Consider the following 26,129-nt stretch of genomic DNA (forward strand, 5'->3'; position numbering starts at 1 on the left):
CCCACGGGCTGGTGGATGGCTGGAGACCTTCTGTAAGGATGCTGACGGACAGGACGTGCAGACTCGTCCGTAATAATGTGGTGCTTTGTGATGGACTTGCGCCGCACTTTGGATGACGTTGAAAAACAGTCCACAAATTCATTCGCGAGACTCAGTAGACGGTCTTTCTGATGGTCTGGCAGAGCGGCGTTAACGTGAATCCGTTCTTTTAGGCTGGGGAACCCAGATTGCTGAGACGATGCGGTTTCCAATGTGGCAATGTCAGTAACGTTAGTGATTTCGTGAAGAAATGAGCTCAGTTCAGCCATGTCGTTCCTCGCGGTACATGCCGATACTGGTTGCTAAAGTTTATTAGCAAAACAACTGAACATTTGTTTTGCACCTGAAGAAGCCCTCTGGCTATACAAATGTGGTGCTCAAGAAGCAGGGGCATGTTTGCCTCAGCAATTCCTTCGGCGGCGTCCTCCATGTCGCATTGCACAAGGGTAAGCACGCTGCTCTTGGGTGGCAACATGCTGTGATCGTCAGTTACGCGAAGCGCGATGTCACAGTCGTTGTCATTACTGTTCGCTATGGCTTGCGTAGTAGTGAAGCTGACTCTAGACTCTTGCAGGTCGATGATGGCACCGTTCGCCTGAAGGAAATCCATGCCGAGTATAAGGTCCTTTGAACATTCAGGAAGATTGACGAAGTCGCCGATGTACGTGAAGCTCCGAATGTTGACTCGTGCCGTGCACCGGCCCATTGGAGTTATGAGATGCGCTCCTGCAGTACGAATCTGAGTTTCGGTTTATTGCGTCGAAACTTTGTTCAGTATACGCGCGAGATTCTGGCTCATAAGACGTGTCCGCACCCGTGTCGATTAACGCCATGACCTCGTGGTCATCTGTGGTAACTGGTACGTCGCAGGATACTGACACGGAACTACACTGCTTTCTCTGCGTCTCAATTACGTCATATAGCGGTCGTTGCAGTGGAGGATTTTCAGCGTTCGCAACATCAGTGACCTCACCTCCGCAGGTCGCTGGACTCGGTTTTCCCGGGAGGCTGGGCTGAGTGAGCGACGTCTCGTTGCTCTCAGCTTGAATAGGGGCTGGAAGACCTGTTTCGGGCGGGTGACGGTGACCGGGGTTCACGGAATCGTGGGGCAAACGAGGTCCAGGCATCCGCGAGGTATGCTTCAATCTCCAGGGCGCATTCACCATTGCGCGAGCACGGCACATTCAACGAAAATTCACGGAGCCCAGCTCGTTGGTAGGGACACGCCTTGTAGAGGTGATCGGCTTCACCGTAATGAAAACACAAGGGCCTCCGGTCTGCGGAGCGCCATACATCGCTCTTGCGAGGTGGGTATGTTTCAACCATGAATGGCGTGCAACGAGGCGAGTGGCTTGTTCAACGGCGCGCACACCAAGAAGGTCCAGGACGTCGCTCACATCGCGAAAAATCGGGGACAACGAACTTCGTACAGCTTCCGTATACGACATGCGGGGTTGTGGCAGCCGTACCTTGTGCTGTGGTGTCTCGCTTCGCTCTGGGACTTGGACTGCCTGCCTGATTTCCTCCCGGACGACCTCAGCCAGAGCAGGTCGCTGTACCGATGCTGGAGCCACCTGATGCTTTTGAAGCTCTTCTCGAACGATAAGCCTAATGAGATCCCACAAGGCATTGATATTGTCCAGGGATATAGCGAGAGAGTCACGCGATAGGGTCGACACGTCGCGGTTCTGCCTTGTTCGCTGCTGCAGTGCCTTTTCCATCGATACGGCTTCCGCGAGAAACTCTGCAACAATATTTGGTGGGTTGCGTATTAGGGCACCGAATAACTGTTGCTCGACACTGCGCATCAAATTCCTTAGCTTCTTTTCTTCCGGCATGACGGATCCGCTTGTCGGAAAAGTCGGCACATATCTTTGAGAAACATTGCGACGCTTTCGTTCGGCCTCTGTACTCTCGCCTGAATTGCAGATTCAGCTCGCTCCTTGCGATCGAGGCTGGCGTATGTGCCGATTAGCTGCCGTCGGAATTCGTCCCATGTCGATAGGGCCCTGCCTCACGGTTCTCAAACCGGTCCGTGCATAGTCCTCGAGGGCAAAGTAGGCGTAGCGATTACACGACGACTGTCTTGTTTTGTGGTTCAGTGCTACGAGCCCGTGCAACTGTCGTGACATTCTAAAGCGGCGGTATGGATCATGTCAGCGAGTCTCCTCGATCGTGTTCGCGCTGCCGGCGCGATCTAAGCGGCACACCAACATCGAGCGTAGTGTGTGCGCGCGTGTGAATGCGGTTGACTGTTCTCGTGAACCGTGCGACGTCGCCACGTAAGGTTGAATCATGACGCGCATTGTTGTGTTTATGCCTTTTCGCCTCCGTGCACCGCTAAAGCCCCGTAAGAATTAGGGCGCCCTTATACGAAACGCACGCGGATTGGCCTAGCTATTACTGCGCTGTGTTTTGCTGGCGATCCGTGTATCGCTTCTGGCGTTTTTCTTATGCTAATTTGCAGTTGTGTGTTTTTCATCAGTAAAATGGCATCACCGATTACTGAAACTTCTTCGAGTGTAAGAAAAACTTGGAAGGAACGAGCTCGCAGCTGTATGTAATGTACTTTGATAAATTGTATTATACTATTGCACTTTATTATTTGATGACCAGTAGCAGTGGCTATGCAGTATTTGTTTTTAAAAGCAGAGTAATGCAGGCACTTAGGAATATATTTATTCACATATGCAATGCACAAAAAACGATTAGGACATGCACAGTTGGAAATGGCTTTTTGGACATATTATAAAGCGCAGTTAACACTGCGCGCAAACACAGGAAAGTGTGAAAGTAGAATTCGCTGCTGAAATTTATTTTTTATCGCACGTAACGCAATGCGGATATTTGTCAGCGAGTTAATGCGTTTCTGCCCCACTATTTACTTGCATGCTAGGTCATACTGCACTTGCTAAGTCAACGGGCTCGTAATGCACTAAAATAAATAATTTCCACAAACTTCAGCCGTCAACATTCATGCGCGTGAATGAAATACTATCGCAGCTGTGCACGCACACGTGTATACTTTCTCTCGCACCTTCGTATCGCTCTACGTTACTTTCCTCGCATAGTCGTGCAGTAACCGACAGTTCTGTCTTTCCGTCCGATTCTATGCGACCACATTTATCTTCTGGTTAGGTTTTGTTTGCCGCGCGGAATGCAAAATAACTTCTTGCCATCCTCCGTTTGATCTCGGCACTCACCCGCACAGCAACATGGCATTTCGGTCCTTTGCATCCTAGGTCATACTGAGCTATTCAGCGGGCTCATAACGAACTAAAATAAATAATAGCCACAAACGTCCGCCATCAACATTCATGGGCGTGGGTGAAATACTATTACAGCTAGACGCTTGCACGTGTATACTTTCTATCGCACCTTTTTATCGTTCTGTGTTTCTTGCGTCGCATAACCGTGCAGTTACCGGCAGTTCAAAGTCATTCCGTCCAATTCTGTGCAAGCATACTTTTCTTCTGGTTAGGTTCTGGTAGCCGCGCGGGATGCAAAATAACTTCTTGCCATCGTTCGTCCGGTTTCGGCACCCAACCGCAAAGCAACAAGGCCAGTCGGCCCTCCCGGAACGAAATTATCGCAGCAATGTGCATAGCACAGCAGGCGAAACGCGCGCACTTCGCCCGGCACGCAGGAACTTTAATAATAATATTTGGGGTTTTATGTGCCAAAACCACTTTCTGATTATGAGGCACGCCGTAGTGGAGGACTCCGGAAATTTTGACCACCTGGGGTTCTTTAACGTGCACCTAAATCTAAGCACACGGGTGTTTTCGCATTTCGCCCCCATCGAAAAGCGGCCGCCGTGGCCGGGATTCGATCCCGCGACCTCGTGCTCAGCAGCCCAACACCATAGCCACTGAGCAACCACGGCGGGTGCAGGAACTTTCATGGCGGCAAAGGGGCGGAGCAAGGTCACATGTCACCGATCAGCCTATCGCTGGCGTCGCCGGCTGGATCAAAGCCAGTCTGTACTTTGGAATTATTGAGGAACATTACAGAATTAGAATTGCATTAAAGAATGTTGAAACTGTTTTTCGTTTAAAATATTCTACGTGTTGCTTATTTTAATTGCTAGTTTTCGTTTTCGTCCCTTGTCCAGAGAATCACCAACGAAAAGCACAATTAACAAACTGTTTATTATCACGAATAGCAGCGAGAACCGAAACCAGGGCGACGCGCTCGTTGCGGGTAGTTTTATTAACCTTGATCAATGCCTCGATGATAGTGCGCCGAAGCCAGCACATGCGTACAAGGGCGATGGATGCTACATTCATGAGAACAATATCTCGACATCGGTCAATGCTGCATAACATAAGCTTGCAGCTGTAGTTTTCACACATTTTATGCGTTGCATATTGCAATCACTCAGTTCAGCCCTTGGGCGCGGCCGGGCAGCCACCATTGACCTTTAGCGCAACCACGTGACGTGACGTCACGACAGCCAGAGGAAAAGCTGGGCCCCAACTCGTGCAATATGCAACGCATTCTTGGCTTAACCAAGCTAAGCCTGTTTTTTTACACATGGTACGCTTCGGTTCTTTCCGGATTTACTCTTCGACACATTTTAAACTGTGCCACTACGCACATGCCAACATTTCGTCACAATTTCTTCAAAGCGGCATTTAGTTCATCGAGTACACCGACAAAACGTGCGTGGAAACGCTTTCGAGCACCTGTCTCGGCAATCCCCGCCGCCCTCCGCCCCCCCTTTTTTTCCATGCCGCCGCTAATTAATGCAGGTATGAGTTAACCTCCACATACAAATCACTCGTGGCGTGTCCCTTATTCACTCCGAATTAAAAGTCCGTGCTGTAAACTTACGTACGTACAGTGCTATATATCGCGGCTAGTCGCGTCGCAATCCCGTGTTTCTCTAGGTTTAACGCCCGTTCAACACCTATGTAGAATCCAACAATCGGTTTGCTCTGGCGCAGTTGGATGACGATCGTCGTCGTGCTCTTTGCTTACCACAAACGCGCCACGCATACACACAACTAGATTGCGCAAAACGCACTGTTCCATCTTGCGTCGCTTCGTTCGTGGTCGTGCTGTTTGCGCGAACGAACGCGTCACACACGCAACTCGATTGCTGTTTGCGGACGCCAAAACGCGATGTTTCACCTTCGTTCGCGGTCGTGCTATTTGCGCATACACATCCGTCACACGCGCAACTAAACTGCTCTTTGCACACACCAAGCGCGTCAAACACACACAACTTCAGTTGCCGTAAAACGCGCTGTTCCACCTTGTATCGCTTCGTTTGTGGCCGTGCTGCTTGCGTGCACGCACAATGAACCGCCTACCCTGCTACTCCGGCGAGTTGGCACAAACAATACTACCACATACTATCTGCACTATGGTATATTTCTATGGGCCCCGCGCGCGCGCGCATGGGGACTAGGGCGTTGCGACCGGCGCATCAAAAGGGCCTCCCTGACGGCTTTGTGTGGTTGGGTGCTTTCGGTGTGGGCTTATGTATGTATGCAAATGCAGAATTTCGCTGGACAGCGAAGTGCTGTGATACCATAGCAGCACTAGTGAGGAGTAGTAGTCCAGTGACCATGCCAGCTACTAATAAATTTTTGTTATGGAAGGCGCCCACGGGTGTGCTCTTTTTTTTTTTCATGTCACACGCGATATGGGGGGGTCGACTTACATTCGAGTGGACTTACAATTGTGTAAATACGGTACATTCTGAAGAAACAGCACAGTATAAGGGTACACTTCTGATTCTGTCATGTACAAGAATGAACACATCTCCTCCCTGGTGATTACGGTCTTTTCGATAAACTATGTATTCAGATGGAAACGTTTCACAATCCGATATGCCAGGGTCAAGCCACGATTCTGTCCCGATGACAATATCAGGTTGTGAAATGCGCAGTAGGCTAGAGAATACATCTGTTTTATTCTTCAGGCTCCTACAATTGATAACGATGACGGACAGGTGATCCGCCGTGTCTTTTCTGAGCCGCCGCGGCTCACGCTTTGTTTGCTATTGAATGTACTCTCATACGGATCTGTTGTACCATCGTAAATATGTCTTGCCCTCATAAGTCATCTTGTTGCACTTCAGCTTATATCTAGCTCCAGAGTTTGTTCCCGCGCATAAGCAATCAGTTCGCTTCTACGTGACCGAACCTGCTGGGAGTAGTCTTCACTTTGCAATATTCTGCTGCCCTTCAGTTTCGAAGCTGCAGAAAGAAGACGCTGTTTGTCCTTGAATAGTCCAAACTTCACAATAATGGGCCTTGGTTTATCGTTATTATGCTTCCCCATCCTGTGAGGTCCTTCAATTGTTGACGGTTCAACAGTAATACCTAGTTTTACCGAGCAGACAGATATAACCTTCCCTTCTGATTCATCCCACGTTTCTGTCTCGTTTTCATTGTCTATGCCAACAAACAGTAAATTATTCCTACGTGAACAATCTTCGAAATTGTCCTGATTGACAGTACGTTTCGCATAGCTTTTGAGAGCTGGTTATTTTGTGCCTGCACTTCTGCTCTGTCCCGGAGCGCAGACAAAACGGATAAATCCTCAGCCAATTTGGGAACTTTAAACGTTAGATTCCCAATTTTGTCTTCAATTTGCTTGTGCTCAGTTCTCAGTGTTTCTAACTGTTCAATTATTTTGTCTTGACCTGCCAATATCTCTAGTAACAAATGTATTGCTTCCATTAGTTCATGCTCTTGCTTTTCCGACAGAGGGCAAGGGTTCTCTTTGACGTCACCAGATAATAGTATTCTTATTCTAAAGAAAAAATCTATTGCACCAGAACAGAGACAGATATCGGAACGAACCGCTGTGAACAAACCGCTGTAACGACCAGGTGGACGCTGGTACCGAGTTTTCATGCGTGCTAGTTGACTTAAAACAGCAAAAGAGACCAACCTGAAAAAAGAGCAGACGTGAGTGTTTCGACCACATCTCGGCCCCAGAACCCAAAGGCCTTGTCTGTATCAGGCATTTATATAGTCTTTCCTCTAACAGCGAGCGCCCTCGGTGACTAGTAGTGACAACTGGTGTCATGCTGGGTACTGAAGATGCATCTAGATATGGCCATAACCACCAGTCAGTGATTACAGCCGGGCACTGTCCTCCGGGGAGGTCGCTGTTTTCGGTAGTTGTGCACATGTGTGTAACCAGCTGTTGCTGCTGTTGACGCTCTGTCAATTCATGCAGACGACGCCACGCAGTCGTTATGTTTCCATTTGGACATGCGTTGTAGACCTTGCCACATCTTGCCAGCTGCCTTGAAACAAAACCAGTGCCGGATGCTGCTGCAACTATCTGAAACAACTGAAGAAAGAGCAGATGTGAGTGTTTCGACTGTATTTTGGCACCAGGGGCGTAGCCAGGGGGGCGGGGGGGGGGGCTTATTGTGATGACCCTAATATGGGGGCAAAGGTTCGTGCACTCAAATGTTTTAACGGTTCCCTTAGGCGGAGCCTCCGAGAACCCAATTGAGGACAAAGCCGCTGGTTTGAACACACACACAAACTTTTAATGGAACAAAAAAAGGCTTAATATAAATAGAAGAAAATAGAAAGCATAAAAGAAACACTCAAATAGACATAATCACAGAAAGAAACACACTTCGGGCTAGTATGGACCTAACTAGTGCGCGAGTCCGGGCTTGCCACGACGGCAGGGGCACACTAAAGCCCCTGCATCTACGCGCCACCGCCGGCCAAGCTAAGTACCGCCAACCTACCCTCCTCCTCCACGCTCCTCTCCTCTCACCCCCTGAGCTTCCGGCGTGAAGCGGAACCTACGTAGCTTCAACTTCCTGTTCTGAGTGGAAGTGACGCTATATTTTTTTAGCGTTGTTTACTTTCGCGTCGATAGAGAGGCGTTAATTGCACCAGCTGCAGTTGAAACTGTGAATGCGATTCCATCCAAGAACCACCGCCTATTGTAATCGGCGATCTGGTCGTGTTCGCTGCTTCGCGTCAACCTGCGACGGGTTGTGCCACGAGAGACAACGTACAGTGAAATGTAGTGCCTGGGCGCTTGGAGACCGCTCCCGTTTTTCGTGCCTTTGGAAAACAGCGGCCGCAAACTACTACTTCAGCGGAATGCAACAGCTTGTCCCCTTTGAATTCTTCTTGTTTTGAAGCATACATCCCCTCCAGCCAGCGCGTATGGAGGGACTTTAGTGAAGGAGTTCGCGACGCCAATTTGTACTGCAGACGCATAGAGTTTATGCTGTTCATTCTGAGGTTGAACTTGTCTCGTACGATCGAAGGTAGCGAACGTCCCAAGTGCGTGCACTACGTGAAGGACTGCAATGACGTGAAGCTATGAAATATAACAAGTTCAAATTTGCGTGGAGGGCATTCAGTGACATGGTGAAAACAAGTGTGGTTTTCTTGTGCGATATGAGCGGAGGTGTGCAGTGAATTTGTGCGTGTGCGCGTGTTGTAACGCGTGCAAAGCTGGACGGTGAATTGTGTGGATGACGCGAGCAGATGCGCACTGCGAATTGTGTTAGTGTGGTGACGCGAGCATCTGCTCGCGTGTACGGCGAATTATGTTCGTGTGTTGTGGCGTGAGCAAAGGTGTACGGCGAATTGTGTGTTGCAACGTGAAATTACGATGGCTATTTTTTTTTATTGCGAGTGTTCAGGAGGCGAACACGGCAGTATTTCGGGCGGTAGGTGTGTCATACTTCTGTTGTCGCGCTTGTATCCGTCCCTGGCCTAAGCGCTAAAGCACTTCCATCTACGCGCCACCGAAGTTTTATGCCTGCAGAAGCGAGGATGGAGGGGCTGATTTCCAACATGCCGGACACATGCAGCAGCCGATGATGCAGCCACAGTCCATGGCTCTCCGCACTTTGTCAGCGAAAGAGGACGACAGGCAAAGCGTGTGGGCGCAGCGTACGCAAACAAGCGCGTAGATGCACGCGAATGACGCTTGGTGGAATGGCTAGTGCGAGCAACTCAGATTTGCACCGGTTGCTTAGCACGGGCGCCTCACCATCGTCTGCAATGGGAGCGGAAATTCTCGCAGCGCAACTCCAGGAAGCGGAAACGCCGGAACCGGAAATACCGGAAGCGGGAATACCGGAACCGGATTTGGTGTGAGGGGGAAAGGCGGCGCACACAAAGGTTGGCGCTACTTAAGAGAGCTGCGGTGGCGCGTACATGCAGGGGCTTTAGGGCACACAACAGTCTCGACGCGGCGACAAGCTGACGAAAGGAGTGGCGCCGGTCTCACCAAAGGTCGTGGTGTAAGTTGGTTGACCGGGCGACCGGAGCTGGCCAGCTCTGGCTTGGAGAGGTAAAGCAGGCGGCTTGGTGGCACGAGCAGACGGCGGCGGCGTTCTGGCCGGGCAGCTGGGTGTAGAGCTCGGGCCCGTAGCCCGACTGCTCTCGTCCTGCCCACGGGCGCAGAAGTTCACCGGCCTTGAGGAGCTGACGGCACGCTCGGGTACTATAGACGGGCGACGCACAGGAACGGGCTGGCAGGAGGCCCCAGTCGGGTGGAGTCCTGGTGGCTCGGATCCGGAACCCGACGGCCCGTCTTCAACTCCCGGTGGTTGACCTCCTCCTGGTGTCGCTTCCTGGAACTCTCCCCGGCGTCTTCCCTGCGTGTCCTCCCGTTCTGCCAGCGCACCACGCTTTTTCTTCTCTCTGGCCGATTAGGCATTCTCCGATTGGCTGCCTGACGCCCCGTGGTCTTTCCTAATTGGTTTGCTTTTCTTCTTTTAGTTGTTTTTCTTGCGCCGCACGTTCACGTGCCGGACACTTTTTGGCGTTGTCGTTTTTATGCGAAGCATATTACTAGAGCTCAACCCAGCTCCACAGGCGCGGCGGTGTCGCCTTCAATACCACGTGACACCGTGACGTCACGACAGAGGAGAAACGGGGCTCCAACTCGCGCCGTCGCCTTCAAGGCTGACCACGTGACACCGTGACATCACGACAGAGGAGAAACGGGTCTCCAACTCGCGCCGTCGCTCGCGGCGTCGCGGCGGTATATAAGCAGCTGCGCTTGCCTCTGCTAGACACGAGGTGAGATGCCTCCTGGAGACAGAGCTGCTCGTTGGAATGAGAAGCGAAGGTTGCGGCGTGCTACAGAGACTGTTTCTAGGTGGCTTTGCTACGGTGCAGCCACTACGCGCCCCGCATCGGACGCGATGAGCGTCGAGCAACGCAGCGTTCGGCGCGACAACGAAATGTGCGCCTGAGCAAGCGCCGCAAACCTGAGCCGACGCCGACGACACCGGCTTTTCTGCGACACGAGCTCCCTAACGCTGTCGCGTTAGTATGCTTCGCATCCTGGGCTTAACCTTAGCTAAGCTACAGCCAGTTTTCACCTTCCAGCACGGAATCTGCCTCGGCGCGCGCACTCCTTGTCGTCTGCTCTTGACCATCCCGATCACCGCACCATGTTGCGCACCACACATCACACTTATGGAGCTTCAGCCCCACCCCCTGAAATGTTTTCGTGCTGTCATGCGCTGCCGACCAAAACAACTCCCGGTGCCGGAAATCATGCTCGATTTTGTCTAGAATGTTCTTAATTCACGCTCGAAAAGACATTTTAGGGCGAACATTGCGAAATCGAGCTGGATTTCGCGGCAACGCCCATGCATCGGTGTTATATTCTGTTTCGTTATTCATTTCAGTTCTTTATTCCCCAGGGGCGCTTCTTTCTTCATTATATATATTGGTTGTATATGTTAAATAAACGTCTTTTTACTTCGGGACGGCTGGAGTCTGACTACCACCTTCGGTGAATACCACATTGGCGACGAGGATGTTGTGAACGTACCCCCAGCCTGCTGCGCAATCCTTATTCGCCCACCATGAGCTTCACCGGGCTTGCTCCGCCACCTTTTTTCCTTCCGACGCCCGGCCGTCCCTCATTGCCATGGGAGCAGTGGGAGCAGATGTTCAACGTGTACTTGCTGGCATCCGGAGCCGCTGCATTCAAGCCGGAGCAACGCAAGTCTATTCTTTTGCATTGTTTGGGGGCAGAGGGCCAGCGTATTTATCAGACGCTACATGCAGGGACCAGCGCCGCAGCACCGGCCGCACCAAGTGCCGCAACACTCGCCAATGACAAGTCTGTCATGGCCCCTCCTGACGAATACGACTCTGCACTCGCCGCATTACGGCACCAGTTTTCGACATCGCGCAACGTTATCATCGAGCGTCATCGCTTTCACCGCCGCAGCCAACACACAGGCGAGTCGGCTCATGACTTTGTTGCCGCTCTACGGGAGCTAGCGTCACATTGTTCGTTTGCCTGGCAAGATGATGCTCTGCGGGACCAATTCGTTGCCGGCGTAGCTTCCACTCGCGTACGTGAGCGGTTACTGCTCGAGGGTTCCACACTTTCATTCGAGAATTCTGTTCGAATTGCACTTCAGTTTGAGCAGGCGGCTGAAGAGATAAAGGAGCTTTCTGCTTCGGTCGAAGCAATTTCATTGCGGCAGCGTCGAAAACCATCGTCGTATTCTTAGAAAAAAAGGTATTCACAACCGGCAGCCACCTTAGAGCAGAATTTAACGAGGAGCGCGAGCGGTTCACGTGCGCCGCAGCGGAACCGCCGCCCTGGAACTGAGAAGAGTAGCCGCACCGGCTCGCCACATTGTTTCCGATGCGGCTCGTGGGACCACATCGCGTCAGCGCCGCAGTGCCCAGCACATGGCAAGACTTGTTCGTTTTGCGGTCGCAAGGGCCACTTTCAAAGGGTATGCAACCGCAAGCTAACCCAAATGCAAGGCCGAGTCCGTGAAGTTGAATTTCATGAAGATGTTTCGTCATCCAGCAGTGCTGAGGAAGTTTTGACTGTGCAACGTTCCGTGCGTAGCGGAATTCATATTCAAGTGCAAGTCGCCAATGTCACTTTGACATTCCTTGTTGATTCAGGGTCGTCTGTTTCAATCCTGTAGGAGCAAGAATTCAGTTGATATTTTCAGAGCATTCCGCTCCTGCCTGCTCCGCATGTTAGTCTGTTTGATTACTCTCGACGGCCGATTCCAGTGCTAGGTTGTTTCCAGGCAGACGTTCGATTTAAAGGCCGCACAGCATCGCTACGTTTTTATGTTGTTCACCGAGGAACTTCTCTGATCGGTCTTGACGGCATTAAAGCCTTGGATCTTTGCATTGAGGGTTCTGCTCTCAAGTGCTTATACACATCCATTGCTCCGCAGCCGACTGTTGTTGACCCGCTATCCTGTTCTATTTCCACACCGTCAAGCACGCAGCCCCATAACAAAGCTCTTCCGCCAACCTTAGCACATGAGTTCAGTTCACTTTTCAGTCCAGAGTTGGGTCTTGCTAAGGGGTCCACGCATCGCATCAAGACACGGCAAGGCGTGCAGCCTGTAACTTCAAAGCTTCGCCGTCTGCCGTATTCTCTCCGGTCATCAGTATCGAATGAGCTTCAGGGTTTGCTGAGCCTTGACATCATCGAGCGCATCGATGCTTCTGAATGGGTGTACCCTATCGTTGTTGTTAACAAGAAAGATGGTAGCATCAGGATCTGTGTAGACCTTCGAGAGCCGAACAAAGCTATCGTTCCAGACAGTTTCCCATTGCCCCATACAGAGGATCTGCTTCACGCTTTGGTAAGGGCTACACACTTCTCCAAACTTGATTTGGCTTCCGCTTACCATCAGGTTCTCTTGCACCCTGACAGCAGGGATGTGACAGCTTTCATCACTCATGATGGCCTTTTCCGTTTTAAAAGCGTTTGCTTTGGGTTGGTTTCTGCCCCAGCGGCATTTCAGAAGATGATGGCAAAAATCCTTGACCGCTGCCCTGGTGTGTTGTTCTACATTGATGATGTCATCATTATTGGCAAGACCGCAGAAGAACACTTTTAAAACTTGAAGACCGTGCTGCGAAAGATCAAGGACGCAGGTCCGAAACTGAAGAACAAATGCCTTTTCGACGTTCCAGAACTTGCCTTTCTAGGGCACAAGGTCACTGCACGTGGTATCTCGCCACTTCCAGAGAAAGTAGACTCCATAGTTAACACACCAGTGCCAACTGATGTGGCTGCCCTTCGTTCGTTCCTGAGCCTCGTAGAATACTACTCCAAGTTTGTTCCACACTTGGCACAAGTGGTTGAGTCTATGAGAGACTTCGCAAAAATGAGCCATTCAGCTGGTCTGCCGAAGCAGACAGCAGTTTCCGGAGGGTCAAGAAAATGCTTTCGTCGAGTACAGTCCTCCAGATGTTTGATCCGTCATTGTCAGTAATTGTATCCGATGCGTCCGACTGTGGGCTGGGAGCAGTCCTGCAGCAACAAAGTGGCCACGAGCTCCGCAGTCGCTTTCGCATCTCGTACACTGTTGCCTGCAGAGAGAAAATATTCATTCGGGGAACGAGGAGCTCTTGCGTGCATTTGGGCGTGTGAGCGATGGCACACATACCTGTGGGGTTGCAATTTCACAATTCGAACAGACCACCAGGCACTGGTGTCCTTGCTGTCGACACAAGGACATGGAAGACGCCCACTCTGAATTGCACGCTGGAGTGCACGACTGCTTTGCTACAATTTCACTGTTGAATACCGCAAGGGGTCCACAAACACTGTAGCAGATGCACTTTCTCGGCTACCAGCACCTATCTCAGAGGCAGAGATTGCTAAGGAGGAAGAAATTGTCTCGTTCATTGAGCCAGCCTGCGTGACAAAGGAGAAGTTCAGGCAGGCCGCCCTCGACGACAGTTGCCTGGAAACCGTCAAGTCATTCGTTCTGAGTTCCTGGCCAGTCATTCGTTCTGAATTCCGGAACTTTGTGGGTTTAATGCTGTTGTAAACATTTGACGGCAGAGGTGCATTGACTTATCGACTTTTCTAAAGTCGCACATCGGGCCATACAACGAGACAAGCCAAATTAACATACCATCAGACAAGTTGACAAAGCACGCAGCAAGATCCGATGAGACAAAGCGTTGCGGTGGTTCATTTGTGCCGTCAGGTCACAGAAAAGAATAAGAACATTTTTTTTTTCACCTGGGCCAAAGCACCCATGTCAAGACACTAAAGCCACCATTGTAACTAAGTTCTTATTTATTTTTCTACCTAGACTTTTATTCGCGAGGATACATTGAGCCACTTTCTTTCTCTCTCTCTCTCTTTTTTGTTCTCGCAACCCGCGGGCTGCTGATCCAGCCAGAGCGTATGCGTTTTTCTCGTGTTGCATCGACAACCGCGCGGCGCACTTGGATGCGCATTCATTTTTCTCTGGCCGACTGCTTTTTCGCCTGGCAGACTTTTGGACGCTTTCTGGCTAGCAGACGAAAAAAAAGAAACAATGCATAGTCGCTCGCAGCCAGCACTGCGGGGACTCGACGGATTGCAACGCGTTTGCTTGAGCGCAACCTCTCCGGAAAATTTTGTCTCGTCGGTGTAGCATACCGAGCAGTATGCGTATGGTTTTCTGTGCACCAAACGTCAAACCTTTTCTTCGATATTCCTTCGGTAGCCGCACTAGGTACCCAAAGTAGGCATTCGATTGTAGCCAACATGCTTTCCTTTGCGTTATTCTATTTCGTTGCTCCCCGCCCCACAAAAGGAAAAAAGAAGACATTGTTGCGGTGCAGCGAATTGCCGCATGGTGGAAGTTCGATTTTGTTACTTTTTTACGGAAAGTAATGGGCCACGGGACGCTTCAGTTGCCAGATACTATATTATTGCGATAGCAGCTATATGAAGACTCCAGGCGCATTCCTGCCGTTGCCCTCATGTTCCATATAAATAAAGGCCAAGGGCGATAACATCGTGACCACGCGCCGCATGCTCTATGTGTGAGTGAAAGCGTGGGGGGAGGGGGTGAGCCGACGATGGTGGCTCAGTCTTGGGTGCGCAAGGCAGAAAAGCGGAGAGGAAGCGCGCCGCCTTCCGTCGCACGCGATGCATTTTGGGAGTGTAGGGAGGGGGGTGCTGCTGTGATCTGTGGTTGCGCAACCTGTTTATTCGCCTTGTTTGACGCATTATATATAGTGACTTTTTCTTAGGTACGTAGATTTATTGGAGACTTATACATATATTTAAATATCTTGTTGCGAGTTTTGTGTATATGCATAGTGAACTTTGTTTCCAGTGACAATTTTTTGCCCGGTATCAAGCTGTATATTCACATTTGTATATTCCATTGTATCTTCGCATTTCTAATGTACGAAGGCGAGTCGAATGAAAGTAAGGCAACCCGCCCCGCGCAATAGTGGTTCGGTTCATTATTTTCGAGGCATGCGCGTAGCACATACGCATCTAATTTACAAGTGACATGCAGATGTGAGGTAAAATGTCCTTTAACGCTCTCGTACACTGGGTTGAACATGGTTCCGTGACATAATGGGCACTCCAAAAGTTGAACAGCTTGGTGTCGTGAGGTTTTTGACCAATGAAGATGTTTCCCAAAAAGAAATTATTCGCCGTATGGCTGCCGTATGCGTTGAACATTGCGTTTCATTGGCCACTGTGAAGCGTTGTAGCAAACTGTTTAAAGAAGGACATGAAAGTTACAAAGACGATCCATGGCCGGGCCAAAGCCACCGTGCAATCACCCCCAACACAATATAAAAAGCCGTGGTTGCTCAGTGGCTATGGTGTTGGGCTGCTGAGCACGAGGTCGCGGGATCGAATCCCGGTCACGGCGGCTGCATTTTGATGGAGGCGAAATGCGAAAACACCCGTGTACTTAGATTTAAGTGCACGTCAAAGAACCCCAGATGAGGGTGACGACTTTTTGTCTGCTATTGTGACCGGGGATGACTCATGGTGCCGCTACTACTAGCCTGAAACACTACACTCTAAGCCGAAAACGGGGAAAAGGGGACTAACGGCAGTCGTTGGACCTTTGGATCAACGGTTAATCCACCGTGCGTGCCGTGTGCAGAAGCAAAGTGTCGTGCGCAAATTTGTGGGACTAAATGTTCGTCCTTGCAAGGTAACGGTCGACGGTGGGCATCAACGGCACAATTTAGTCCTCTGACTTTAGTCCCTTTAGAGAGGGGGGGCTCCGTGTCCTCCCTCTCCTCCCTGCCTGGACGGGGTGGCAGCGGGTCATAAAACACTGTCGCTCTGCTGTCATCCCGCCCACACGAAGGTCAACAGGCTTTCGCCATTGGCTAACATTTTGGCGGGAATCGGGCCCTGCTTGCGTGCACTCCGGGTAAGCGCGCGCAAGTCGGGTCCCGGGGAGACCACATCGGGGCGTCTGAAGGTGCGTACGTGTTCCTCTCTGCCGGCGGCGGCCCCCTTTGTCCGCCGCCGGCCGATGGTTACTTCGGCTCGTCGGGGTCCCGGCGGGCGCGCGCGCACTCTTCCGTCGTCTCGATGTCCTGAGGCAGCGTCTGCCGATCGTGCCCCCGTCTGTTCGTCTGTCATTTCTTTCTCGGCTTTTGTTCTCGATTGCCGCAAGGCGTTCATGCGCCGTCTGGGCCGGCAACCGGATACAAGAGGCCGAGACGAGGCATACGGTCGGTTTCTGAGGGAGCTCGCGCGTCCCTTTTCGCCTATAGGCATTCCAGGAGGAAGGCGACGGCCCGTGTTCTGCTCGGGCTACGTGACCCTTTGAAGAAAAAGCCAACCTATTCGAACGCACTAGGCCGGAGTCACAAACAAGAAAAAAAACTGCAACATGTGCTGTGAACAAAGAGTACCGAGCGCCGTTGAGTCCCCTGCCCGGACCCATATGGGTGACAACACCCGATAGAAAACAAAATAAATAAATAAAATGACACGTGCAAACGATTTGCCTGCTTCGCATGGAGGGTTTGTCGAGAACAACGAGAGGGAGAGTGCGGCACCGTCGTAGACATCGCAAATTGGCAGTGCGTGTCGTCTACTAGGAAAGTGTCGTCTGTTAGGAAAACAAGTTGTGGGGCTCGCGCGACGGCCGCGCGCCGCATTTGGTACGAAATTGCTGTTCTGTCAACAGGCTTTGACGCTGAAATGTCGCACTCACGTACGGTCTCCTCCCAAGAGAATGCACCGCAACGCAACACGGCAGCCCGTTTTAAAGAAGACGAAAGGAGCCTGCCGAAGGCACTCCTGAACGGCTACAAGCATATTGTGGAATGCAAGAAAACTTACGTCGCGTCGTTGACCAAGAAGAATCAGACATGGAAAGAAATAGCAAAACATTTGAATGCCAACCACGGGATTACGCGGCGCCATCACCTGCAACTGAAAAAATGCTGGACCAACCTGAAGCAAAAGCGGAAAGAGGAAGCTGCGGAAGAAAAGGGAAAGCGCCACAAAACTGGTAAGCGCACATGTTCTGCATGACTGACTTATTTGGGCTACTTTTTATTATGTGTAGTCACAGGAGATAAGAAAATACGCTCGCAATCAATCTTTCCGCGACTGCGGGAAGCGCACCAGTACCAGCGCGGGTGCTTCGCGATGAGCAGAGTCACCTTTCCTACTGCGCGGCACACTGTTAACTGAGGAATGCGGACCGGACCTCCGGTGACTGTTTGAAACGTGCCAGCGCCGTAAAACATCACAGCCATCAGCAACTGCAGCATAGGAGGCACACAGTCGGTCCTCTATTGTCCCAGCTTACCCGGATAGGCAACGTAGCGAGAAGTCGCACGGCGTTCTTCGCGAATCTGTAGCGACCGAGGAATTGTTCGTCGTCGTATAGCTCCATCGAATTCCCTCGGTCACGTAGGGTGGGTCGCGGAATTTTCGGCAAGGGCTGCGCCTCTGAAAATGCTGTATCCATGGCGTAGCAAGCAAACTCGAAAGAAGCTAACCTCCGCGCGACGTCCGTTCGGGAGGCTGCCATGTTGGAATAACACACGAAGTCAGTTTCAAGCTAGCCCGGGAGCAGACTTCAAACTTGAGCGGACTTCGACGCAGCCAAGTCGTTCCCAAGTCGTCCGCAAGATCAAGCACGATTTACGACGCGCGGCGAAGATGTCTTGAGACTGCCAGAAGTCAAGTTCGAGCCAAGTTCGATCTCTGCATTCGGGGGTTGTAGAGTGCTTCTAACTTATATTTGACTGTGACTGCTCCTGACTTAATTTCATTTTCATGATTTTACTCTGGCTATGACACGTTTCATCTGCTGTATACTTTGGAGTTGTTTTATTTTGTTTGAACAGCTGCATATTTTCAGTCAATTTTTTTATCTTCTGTATCTATATGTCATTACTGTATACCAAGGACTTGGCATTTGTATGCTAGTATTCCTTTTTTTGTTTTGTTAATTGTGGCTCAAGATGATGGTGGCAATATGTAATCAAAAATAAACATGGGTTACTTGAGTTCGATCATTGTTTTTGCTTGAAAAGCTATGGCAACCTGGAATCATTGGAAAAGTGATTTCGGACTAACTGGGAAGGACTAAAGTTGCTCCTGCAGTTACTCCCTGTGGACTAACCTTAACAGACTAACTGTTGGTCCTCTAGGGACTAACTGGGAAGGACTAAAAGTTGCTCCTGCAGTTACTCCCTGTGGACTAACCTTAACAGACTAACTGTTGGTCCTCTAGGGACTAACTGGGAGGGACTAAAAGTTGCTCCTGCAGTTACTCCTGTAGACTAACTTTAACAGACTAACCGTTGATCCTCTAGGGACTAACTGGGAGGGTCTAAAAGTTGCCCTCACTTTTAAGTCTGCAGTAGTTGCTCCCCCAGTTAGGCCGCTGCATTTGCTCCCGCAGTTAGTCCAAAATTGGTTCAAAATCTGTGGCAGGTCATTTAGTCCCCCAAGAGACTAACAGCCATACCCGTTTTAGTCCTTTTTGGCTTAGAGTGTACGGCAAAGCTTACAGTGGAAACATTTGAATTCACCACTCCCAAGGAAAACAAAGGCCGTCATTTCTGCCGGAAAAGTGTTGACTTCTTTTTAGATCGTTAGGGGCGATTATTGATCGAATTTTCTAAACCTGGAGAGACTCTAAATCATTTCAGATATTGTGAAAGGTCGGATCGGCTGCGTGTCGCAATCAAGAACAAACGACGTGGAAAATGGAGCATTGGGAATATCTTGCTTCACGACATTGCCCGTTCCCACGTCGCTGTTGGGGTTGCTACAAAACTGGCAAAGTTCAAGTGGGAAACGCTGCAACATCCCTCATGCAGCCCAGACCTGTTGCCTTGCGTCTTCCACGTTTGGTAAAATTTGAAAAAACTGCTCAAGGGAACCAAGTTCGTGTCGGAAGATGATGTGTAGTCATTTACAGATTTTTGAGGCAGCAACCCAAGGAGTCTTATGCGACGGGAATTACGTGACTCGTTAGTAGGACAAGTGTCTAAATACTCATGGCGACTGCTTTTAAATAAAGTACCCCGTTTGTCATATATTCGCATTGGCTCACTTTCATTTGACTCACCCTCGTATATATTGCAGAACTCCTGCTTCTTATACTTGCTCTCTGTTGCGACTATAATTCAGGTGCAATTACTTCCGATACACGACCGGTGACAGCTGCTCCTGTGCAATACATTCTAACAAAGGACAGCATCGAGATTTTCCCCTGGTCGTTGCATATGTACGAAAATGTAAACAAGGTTGTTGAATGACATATATATATATATATATATATATATATATATATATATATATATATATATATATATATATATATTGTACTGAAGGCACTTGGCAGTGGGCATGGTGCCAGTGGATGAGAAGAAGACGACGTGAAGTGCTTGCTTCCCCGTTACGATATAGCGCCGATCTGTTTAAGCCTAGCGCTACAACCTATAACTAGGGACCTTTCTGCTAGGCGAACACCCCCGTTGCATTTGGTGGAGCTGCTGGGTTTACCTTCGACATCCTGGAACTCCGCAGCCGAACGCTATCACCAGCTGTTGCAATGGATGAACCGGGGCCATCCCAGGCTGCTGCTCCCGTGCCCCCCGCCATCGTCTGTTCTGGCGTCATCCGGCAGCGCGATCCGGCTATATTTAGCGGCACAGACGACCACGACGTGGAAGTCTGGCTCGCCGAATATGACCGTGTAAGCGCCTATAATAGGTGGGACGACCGCGCCAAGCTGACAAACGTCATCTTTTATTTGACTGACGTGGCCAACCTATGGTTCCGCAATCATGAAGCCGATCTTACCACCTGGTCGGCTTTCACGGCAACTTTGGCAGAGGTCTTCGGCCGTCCCGCCGTTCGCCGGCTTCGCGCTGAGCAGCGCTTGCGTGGTCGAGCTCAACGCCAGGAGGAGACCTTCACTAGTTATATTGAAGACGTGCTCTCGCTATGCAAGCGCGTCAACTCGTCTATGGACGAAGCTGACAAGATCAGGCACGTCATGAAAGGCATCGATGACCAAGCCTTCCAGATGCTTGTCGCGAAGAGTCCGCGGACGATTTCCGAGGTCGTACAGCTCTGTCAGCAGTACGACGAGCTGCGCAAGCAGCGTGCATCAACTCGCGCTGCTCAGCAGGACACCACGGATCTATCTCCGTTGGATTTCGGCCACAATGCTACCGACATCTCTGCTTTAATGCCGGAGCTAAAGCAGTTCATCCGTCAGGAAGTGGCCCGCCAACTTTCTCTGGCGAACAGCACACCCGAGCAGTTGACAACCTTGGCTCCATCGCTTCGCCACGTCATTCAGACCCAAGTTGCCGCGGCGCTGCCATCTGCCCCTCCTCCGCAGCCTGCAGCTGGACCACTCACTCACGCTGACGTTGTCGCCCGGCCTTACGCTCCTCCGGCTCCTGATGCCTACCGGGCCACTGCCTCCTTCCATGTGCCGCCGCCACCTTCACGCCCGATGGTCGTCCCTAACTCGGCCGCTGGAGCCCCTGTCGTCAACCCGTGGCGAACACCTGATAACCGGCCAATATGTTATTCATGCCATTTTCCGGGCCACGTAGCACGATTCTGCCGCCGTCGCAGCCCCCGTTTACCTGACAGTGGGGGTGCCTCAAGCTACAGGTCTGCTCGACTTCCGCGTCAGGACCACTCTAACCTTCCTCCGGACACCTCTTACAGTCGCCTCCCCTTCGATTCACGCCGGTCGCCTTCCCCACGTCGCCGATCCATTTCCCCGATGGTTCGCCGACCCAGCCCAGCCCGAGAGGAAAACTAGCAGTCGCAGTTCCAGAGGCAAGAACTGCGTTTCCGTCGAACATTTTAAGGCCTCATTCTGCGCCGGCGAACGAAATTGAACTGTCCGTAGACGGCGTCACCGTACACGCACTTATCGACACCGGAGCCGCCGTTTCTATTATTAGTGAGAAGCTCTGCCGAAATTTGAACAAAGTGACCATTCCCCTTACTTCTCTTTCTCTGCGTACGGCAACCTCGCATCGCGTTCAGCCTTCAGCGTCGTGCACAGCCCGGGTTGTCATTCAAAGCGTTCTGCATGTTATCGAATTTGTTGTCCTGCCTCGTTCCTCGCACGACGTTATCCTTGGTTGGAATTTCCTATCTGTGAATCAAGCTCTTATCGACTGCGCTCGTTGCGAACTTACGTTATCAGTGCCGTGTTTTGACCCTGACGACTATTATTCTCCTAAAGTTGTTGCCGCCTCTGACATCGATATTGCACCTTTCTCCGCTGCTCTGGTTCCTGTGTTATGTAGCTCTGCTGCGAACTCATCTGTCCTGTTTACGCCGTCGACCACTTGCGCGCGCCGCCGGAACTTTCTGCTTCCGTTTGCTGTCGTCACTTTTTGCGAAGGTTCTGCTGCCCTTTACGTGTGCAATCCGTCCGCCTGCCCATCATCCCTACTCCGCGGCGAGTGCCTGGGTACAGCTGAAGCTTTTGATAGCATTCTCCCGGCCACCATGTTTGGTGATACGGCATCACTTCCGATTTGTGCCGTAACTCCTGCCGCCGCGACCGATGCCCCTGTAGACGTCTTCGCTCGTTCCGTCGACGCAGAACTCACACCTGCGCAGCACACCGAAATCATCAAGCTCCTCCAGCGTTTTCGTGCCTCATTTGACATTGGCCAACCATCCTTGGGCCGGGCGTCCGCAGTCGTTCACCGTATCGACACCGGCCAACAAACACCATTGCGCCAGCGTCCGTATCGTGTGTCGGCCGCTGAACGCCGTGTCATCGACGAGCACGTTGACGACATGCTGGAGCGTGGCATCATCCAGCCCTCTAACAGTCCCTGGGCATCTCCGGTTGTCCTTGTTAAAAAGAAAGACGGCTCCATTCGGTTCTGCGTCGACTATCGCCGCCTTAACCGAATAACGCGCAAAGATGTATATCCTCTGCCGCGCATCGACGATGCCTTGGACAGTCTGCAGGGAGCGGAATTCTTTTCCTCGCTGGATCTACGCTCCGGGTATTGGCAAGTGCCCATGGCGGAGGCTGATCGCCAAAAGACAGCCTTTGTAACTCCTGATGGGCTATATGAATTCACCGTCATGCCGTTCGGCCTCTGCAACGCGCCTGCCACTTTCGAGCGAATGATGGATAGCATTCTTCGAGGGCTGAAGTGGAAAACGTGCCTCTGTTATTTGGATGACATTGTGGTTTTTTCCACCGACTTTGCGACGCACCTCAGCCGCCTCGAGCAAGTGCTTGCGTGCCTCTCCACTGCAGGACTGCAACTAAATTTGAAGAAATGCCACTTCGGCGCTCGCACGCTTACTATTCTCGGTCATGTAGTTTCCAAAGACGGTATCCTCCCGGACCCCACGAAACTTAGCGCCGTAACCGAGTTCCCCAAACCAACCACCATGAAAGAGCTTCGCAGTTTCATCGGCTTGTGCTCATATTTCCGGCGCTTCATCCGTAACTTTGCCTCTATCATCGCCCCCTTGACGCAGCTTCTCACCGGCAGTTCTGACCTATCAGCCTGGTCCCCGGCATGCGACGACGCATTCCAAGAACTGCGACGCGTTCTCACCTCTCCTCCAGTACTGCGACACTTCGATCCATCTGCACCAACTGAGATCCATACGGACGCTAGCGGTGTCGGGCTCGGCGCTGTTCTTGCACAACGCAAGGATGGCTTCGAAGAGTACGTCGTCGCGTATGCTAGCCGCACCCTTACCAAAGCCGAGGCGAACTACTCGGTTACTGAAAAGGAATGTCTGGCCATCGTTTGGGCAATCGGAAAATTTCGTCCTTATGTGTACGGGCGTCCATTTGACATCGTGACCGACCATCACGCCCTATGCTGGTTATCTTCCTTAAAAGATCCAACTGGTCGGCTCGCCCGCTGGGCATTGCGCCTGCAAGAGTACGACATCCGCGTTGTTTATCGCTCCGGCCGAAAACATTCAGACGCAGACGCTCTATCCCGGTCACCCCTGCCCTCCGGTCCTGTCCACTCGTCTATTTCCACACATGGAGCCTTCGCCCTCAACATTACCGACATGCCATCAGAGGAGCGCAAGGACCCATGGATCTCTTCGCTTCTTGACTTCCTGTCTAGCCAGTCGCCAGCGCCAATTTCTCGGACGCTCCGCCGTCAAGCAGCGCACTTCATCATTCGGGATAACCTGCTGTACCGCCGCAACTACAATTCGAGCGGTCGCAAGTGGTTGCTTGTTATACCCCGACACATGCGCCCTGACATCTGCGCCACGTACCACGACGATCCCCAATGCGGCCACGCTGGTGTCTTAAAGACATACTCTCGCATCCAGCTTCGGTACTACTGGCGCGGTATGTACCGCTTCGTTCGCCAGTACGTCCGGTCCTGCCTCATATGCCAACGACGCAAGACGCCACCTCAACATGCCACCGGCCCCTTGCAACCTTTACCATGCCCCGCGCGCGCGTTCGACCGCGTCGGCATTGACCTATACGGTCCGCTTCCCAACACTCCAAGCGGCAACCGCTGGGTTATTGTCGCTATCGACCACCTCACGCGGTACGCCGAAACTTCAGCCCTAGCATCTGCCACAGCAAAAGACGTCGCCAGTTTTCTCCTTCGAAACCTGATTTTACGCCATGGAGCACCTAGAGAATTACTGAGCGACCGCGGTCGCGTTTTTCTCTCCGACGTCATTGCAGCATTGCTAAAGGAGTGTCGCATCATTCACCGCACCACCACGGCATATCATCCTCAAACTAATGGGATGACAGAGCGTTTCAACCGCACCCTTGGCGACATGTTGGCCATGTATGCTTCATCTGACCACTCGAATTGGGATCGCATTCTGCCTTTCGTCACCTACGCTTACAACACCGCCAAGCAAAGCACCACTGGGTTCTCCCCTTTCTTTCTCCTTTACGGACACGAACCTTCATGCACTATGGACACGATTCTGCCTTACCGACCAGATGCTTCGGAGTGCACGACTGTTTCTAGAGCGGCTGCTTACGCCGAAGAATGTCGCCAGCTCGCTCGTTCGTTGACATCCCAGGACCAGTGGCGCCAAAAGCATCGCCATGATTCATCTACTGCGGCTACGTGCTTTGCTCCTGGCTCGCTGGTCTGGTTGTGGGTGCCCTCTACTCCTCCAGGCCTTTCCTCTAAGCTGCTCTCCAAGTACCACGGTCCTTATAGGGTACTGAAAAAAACATCCGCGGTCAACTACCTCATCGAGCCAACGGAAGCGCCTTCCGACCAGCGTCGTCGCGGCCAGGAAATTGTGCACGTCTCCCGGCTCAAGCAGTGCCATGACCCCCCTGTGTTTTCCTGCCCTTAGGCCGCCAGGATGGCTACTCTTTCTGTGGGGAGTGATTGTACTGAAGGCACTTGGCAGTGGGCATGGTGCCAGTGGATGAGGAGAAGACGACGTGAAGTGCTTGCTTCCCCGTTACGATATAGCGCCGATCTGTTTAAGCCTAGCGCTACAACCTATAACTAGGGACCTTCCTGCTAGGCGAACACCCCCGTTGCAATATATATATATATATATATATATATATATACATATATATATATACATATATATATATATATATATGTATATATATATATGTATTAATCCCTCGACTAATTCTATAAGGAGGAGGCCGAGCTGCAAAGTGAGCCCCCCACGAACAAAATTTCTGGCTACGCAACTGCTTGACACCAGAACATTCTGGCCCCCCCACCTTATGGCACCGTTGCTTGTGCCCCTTCGCGGCTTGTGCTGTTCGGACAAAGCGTAATGAGCTCCAAAAGTGCTTGCATGTCCATTGAAGCTGTAGCAAAAGCTTCGTGTGTCGTCCACCCAGTCACCGTCTACGATATCTGCCGAAACAGAGGTTTGCAGAGCCACACCAGCATCATGTACATCTATTGTAAACACAAAGTCAACGGAGGCAGCTGAGGCAAGCAATGGACGTGTCACCACACGATCTAACATGGCAGCGCCCATGGGATCATCGTGAAAAGGGTATATACAGTGGAACCCCGGTTACACTTCCCCCCAGTTTTGCAACGACATGGGTTTTACGACGTATTAGCGCAGTCCCGGTGAAGTCCCCCCCCCCCCCCCCCCATAGAAGCAATTCATGAGGGTGAAGTCGCTCGCGAAGCGTGGGAACGACGGACAAAAGAAAAGTGCCGTGGGTCTCCTTCCTCGCTCCGTCTCTCCGCATGCAGAGCGCTTGACCCCGCTCGGCGCAGCTTTCTTTCCTGCCGCGTCTCATTGTTCATTTCTCTCTCTCCCACCAGCAGCCGCCCAAGACACTCGCTGTGCTGAAATAGCGCTTTTTAACGCGATAGCGTTAAGGAGCTCGTGTCGCAGAAAAGCCGGTGTCGTCGGCGGCGGTGTCGGTGTCCGCGGCGTTGACCGCGAGCGATAAATCACGGCAGGCGTTTCATAAATAAAAAGCAACTTCCAAGATTGGCCCGGTGGGAATCGAACCAGGGTCTCCGGAGTGTGAGACGGAGACGCTACCACTCAGCCACGAGTTCGATGCTTCCAAGCGGTACAAACGCGCCTCTAGTGAATGCGGTGTTGCCTTCAAAACGAGCCATGGAAAGTTATACTGCGGTGTATATCGGTAATTATGAACATGTAACGTACAGAAGTCGCAATTACACAAGTTGCGAAGTGCGTTTCCGCTGCATTTCTTCTGAGCTTTCCGCACACGCAGAACCATCTTGCGGCAAACACAGAAGACCCCCTCCTCTCAATGCACGGCGCTGCCCCGACAGGAGGCGCGCCGCGCGCGCATTGGGACCGCTGCCAGGCGCGTCGCGGTCCCGACTCCCTCTCCC

At 51.5% G+C, this 26,129-nt stretch overlaps 1 protein-coding gene across 1 annotated transcript; it reads left to right on the forward strand.

The window, feature by feature from the left end:
* The first annotated feature begins 10,371 nt into the window (after positions 1 to 10,371).
* Positions 10,372 to 11,533, forward strand: LOC135916725 (uncharacterized). The gene has a single exon (XM_065450171.1). The coding sequence runs from the start codon at positions 10,874 to 10,876 to the stop codon at positions 11,531 to 11,533; it is 660 nt and encodes a 219-aa protein (XP_065306243.1). The 5' UTR covers positions 10,372 to 10,873.
* Positions 11,534 to 26,129: the final 14,596 nt, after the last annotated feature.

This window comes from Dermacentor albipictus, chromosome 3 (assembly GCF_038994185.2).
Source record: "Dermacentor albipictus isolate Rhodes 1998 colony chromosome 3, USDA_Dalb.pri_finalv2, whole genome shotgun sequence".
NCBI lineage: Eukaryota > Metazoa > Arthropoda > Arachnida > Ixodida > Ixodidae > Dermacentor > Dermacentor albipictus.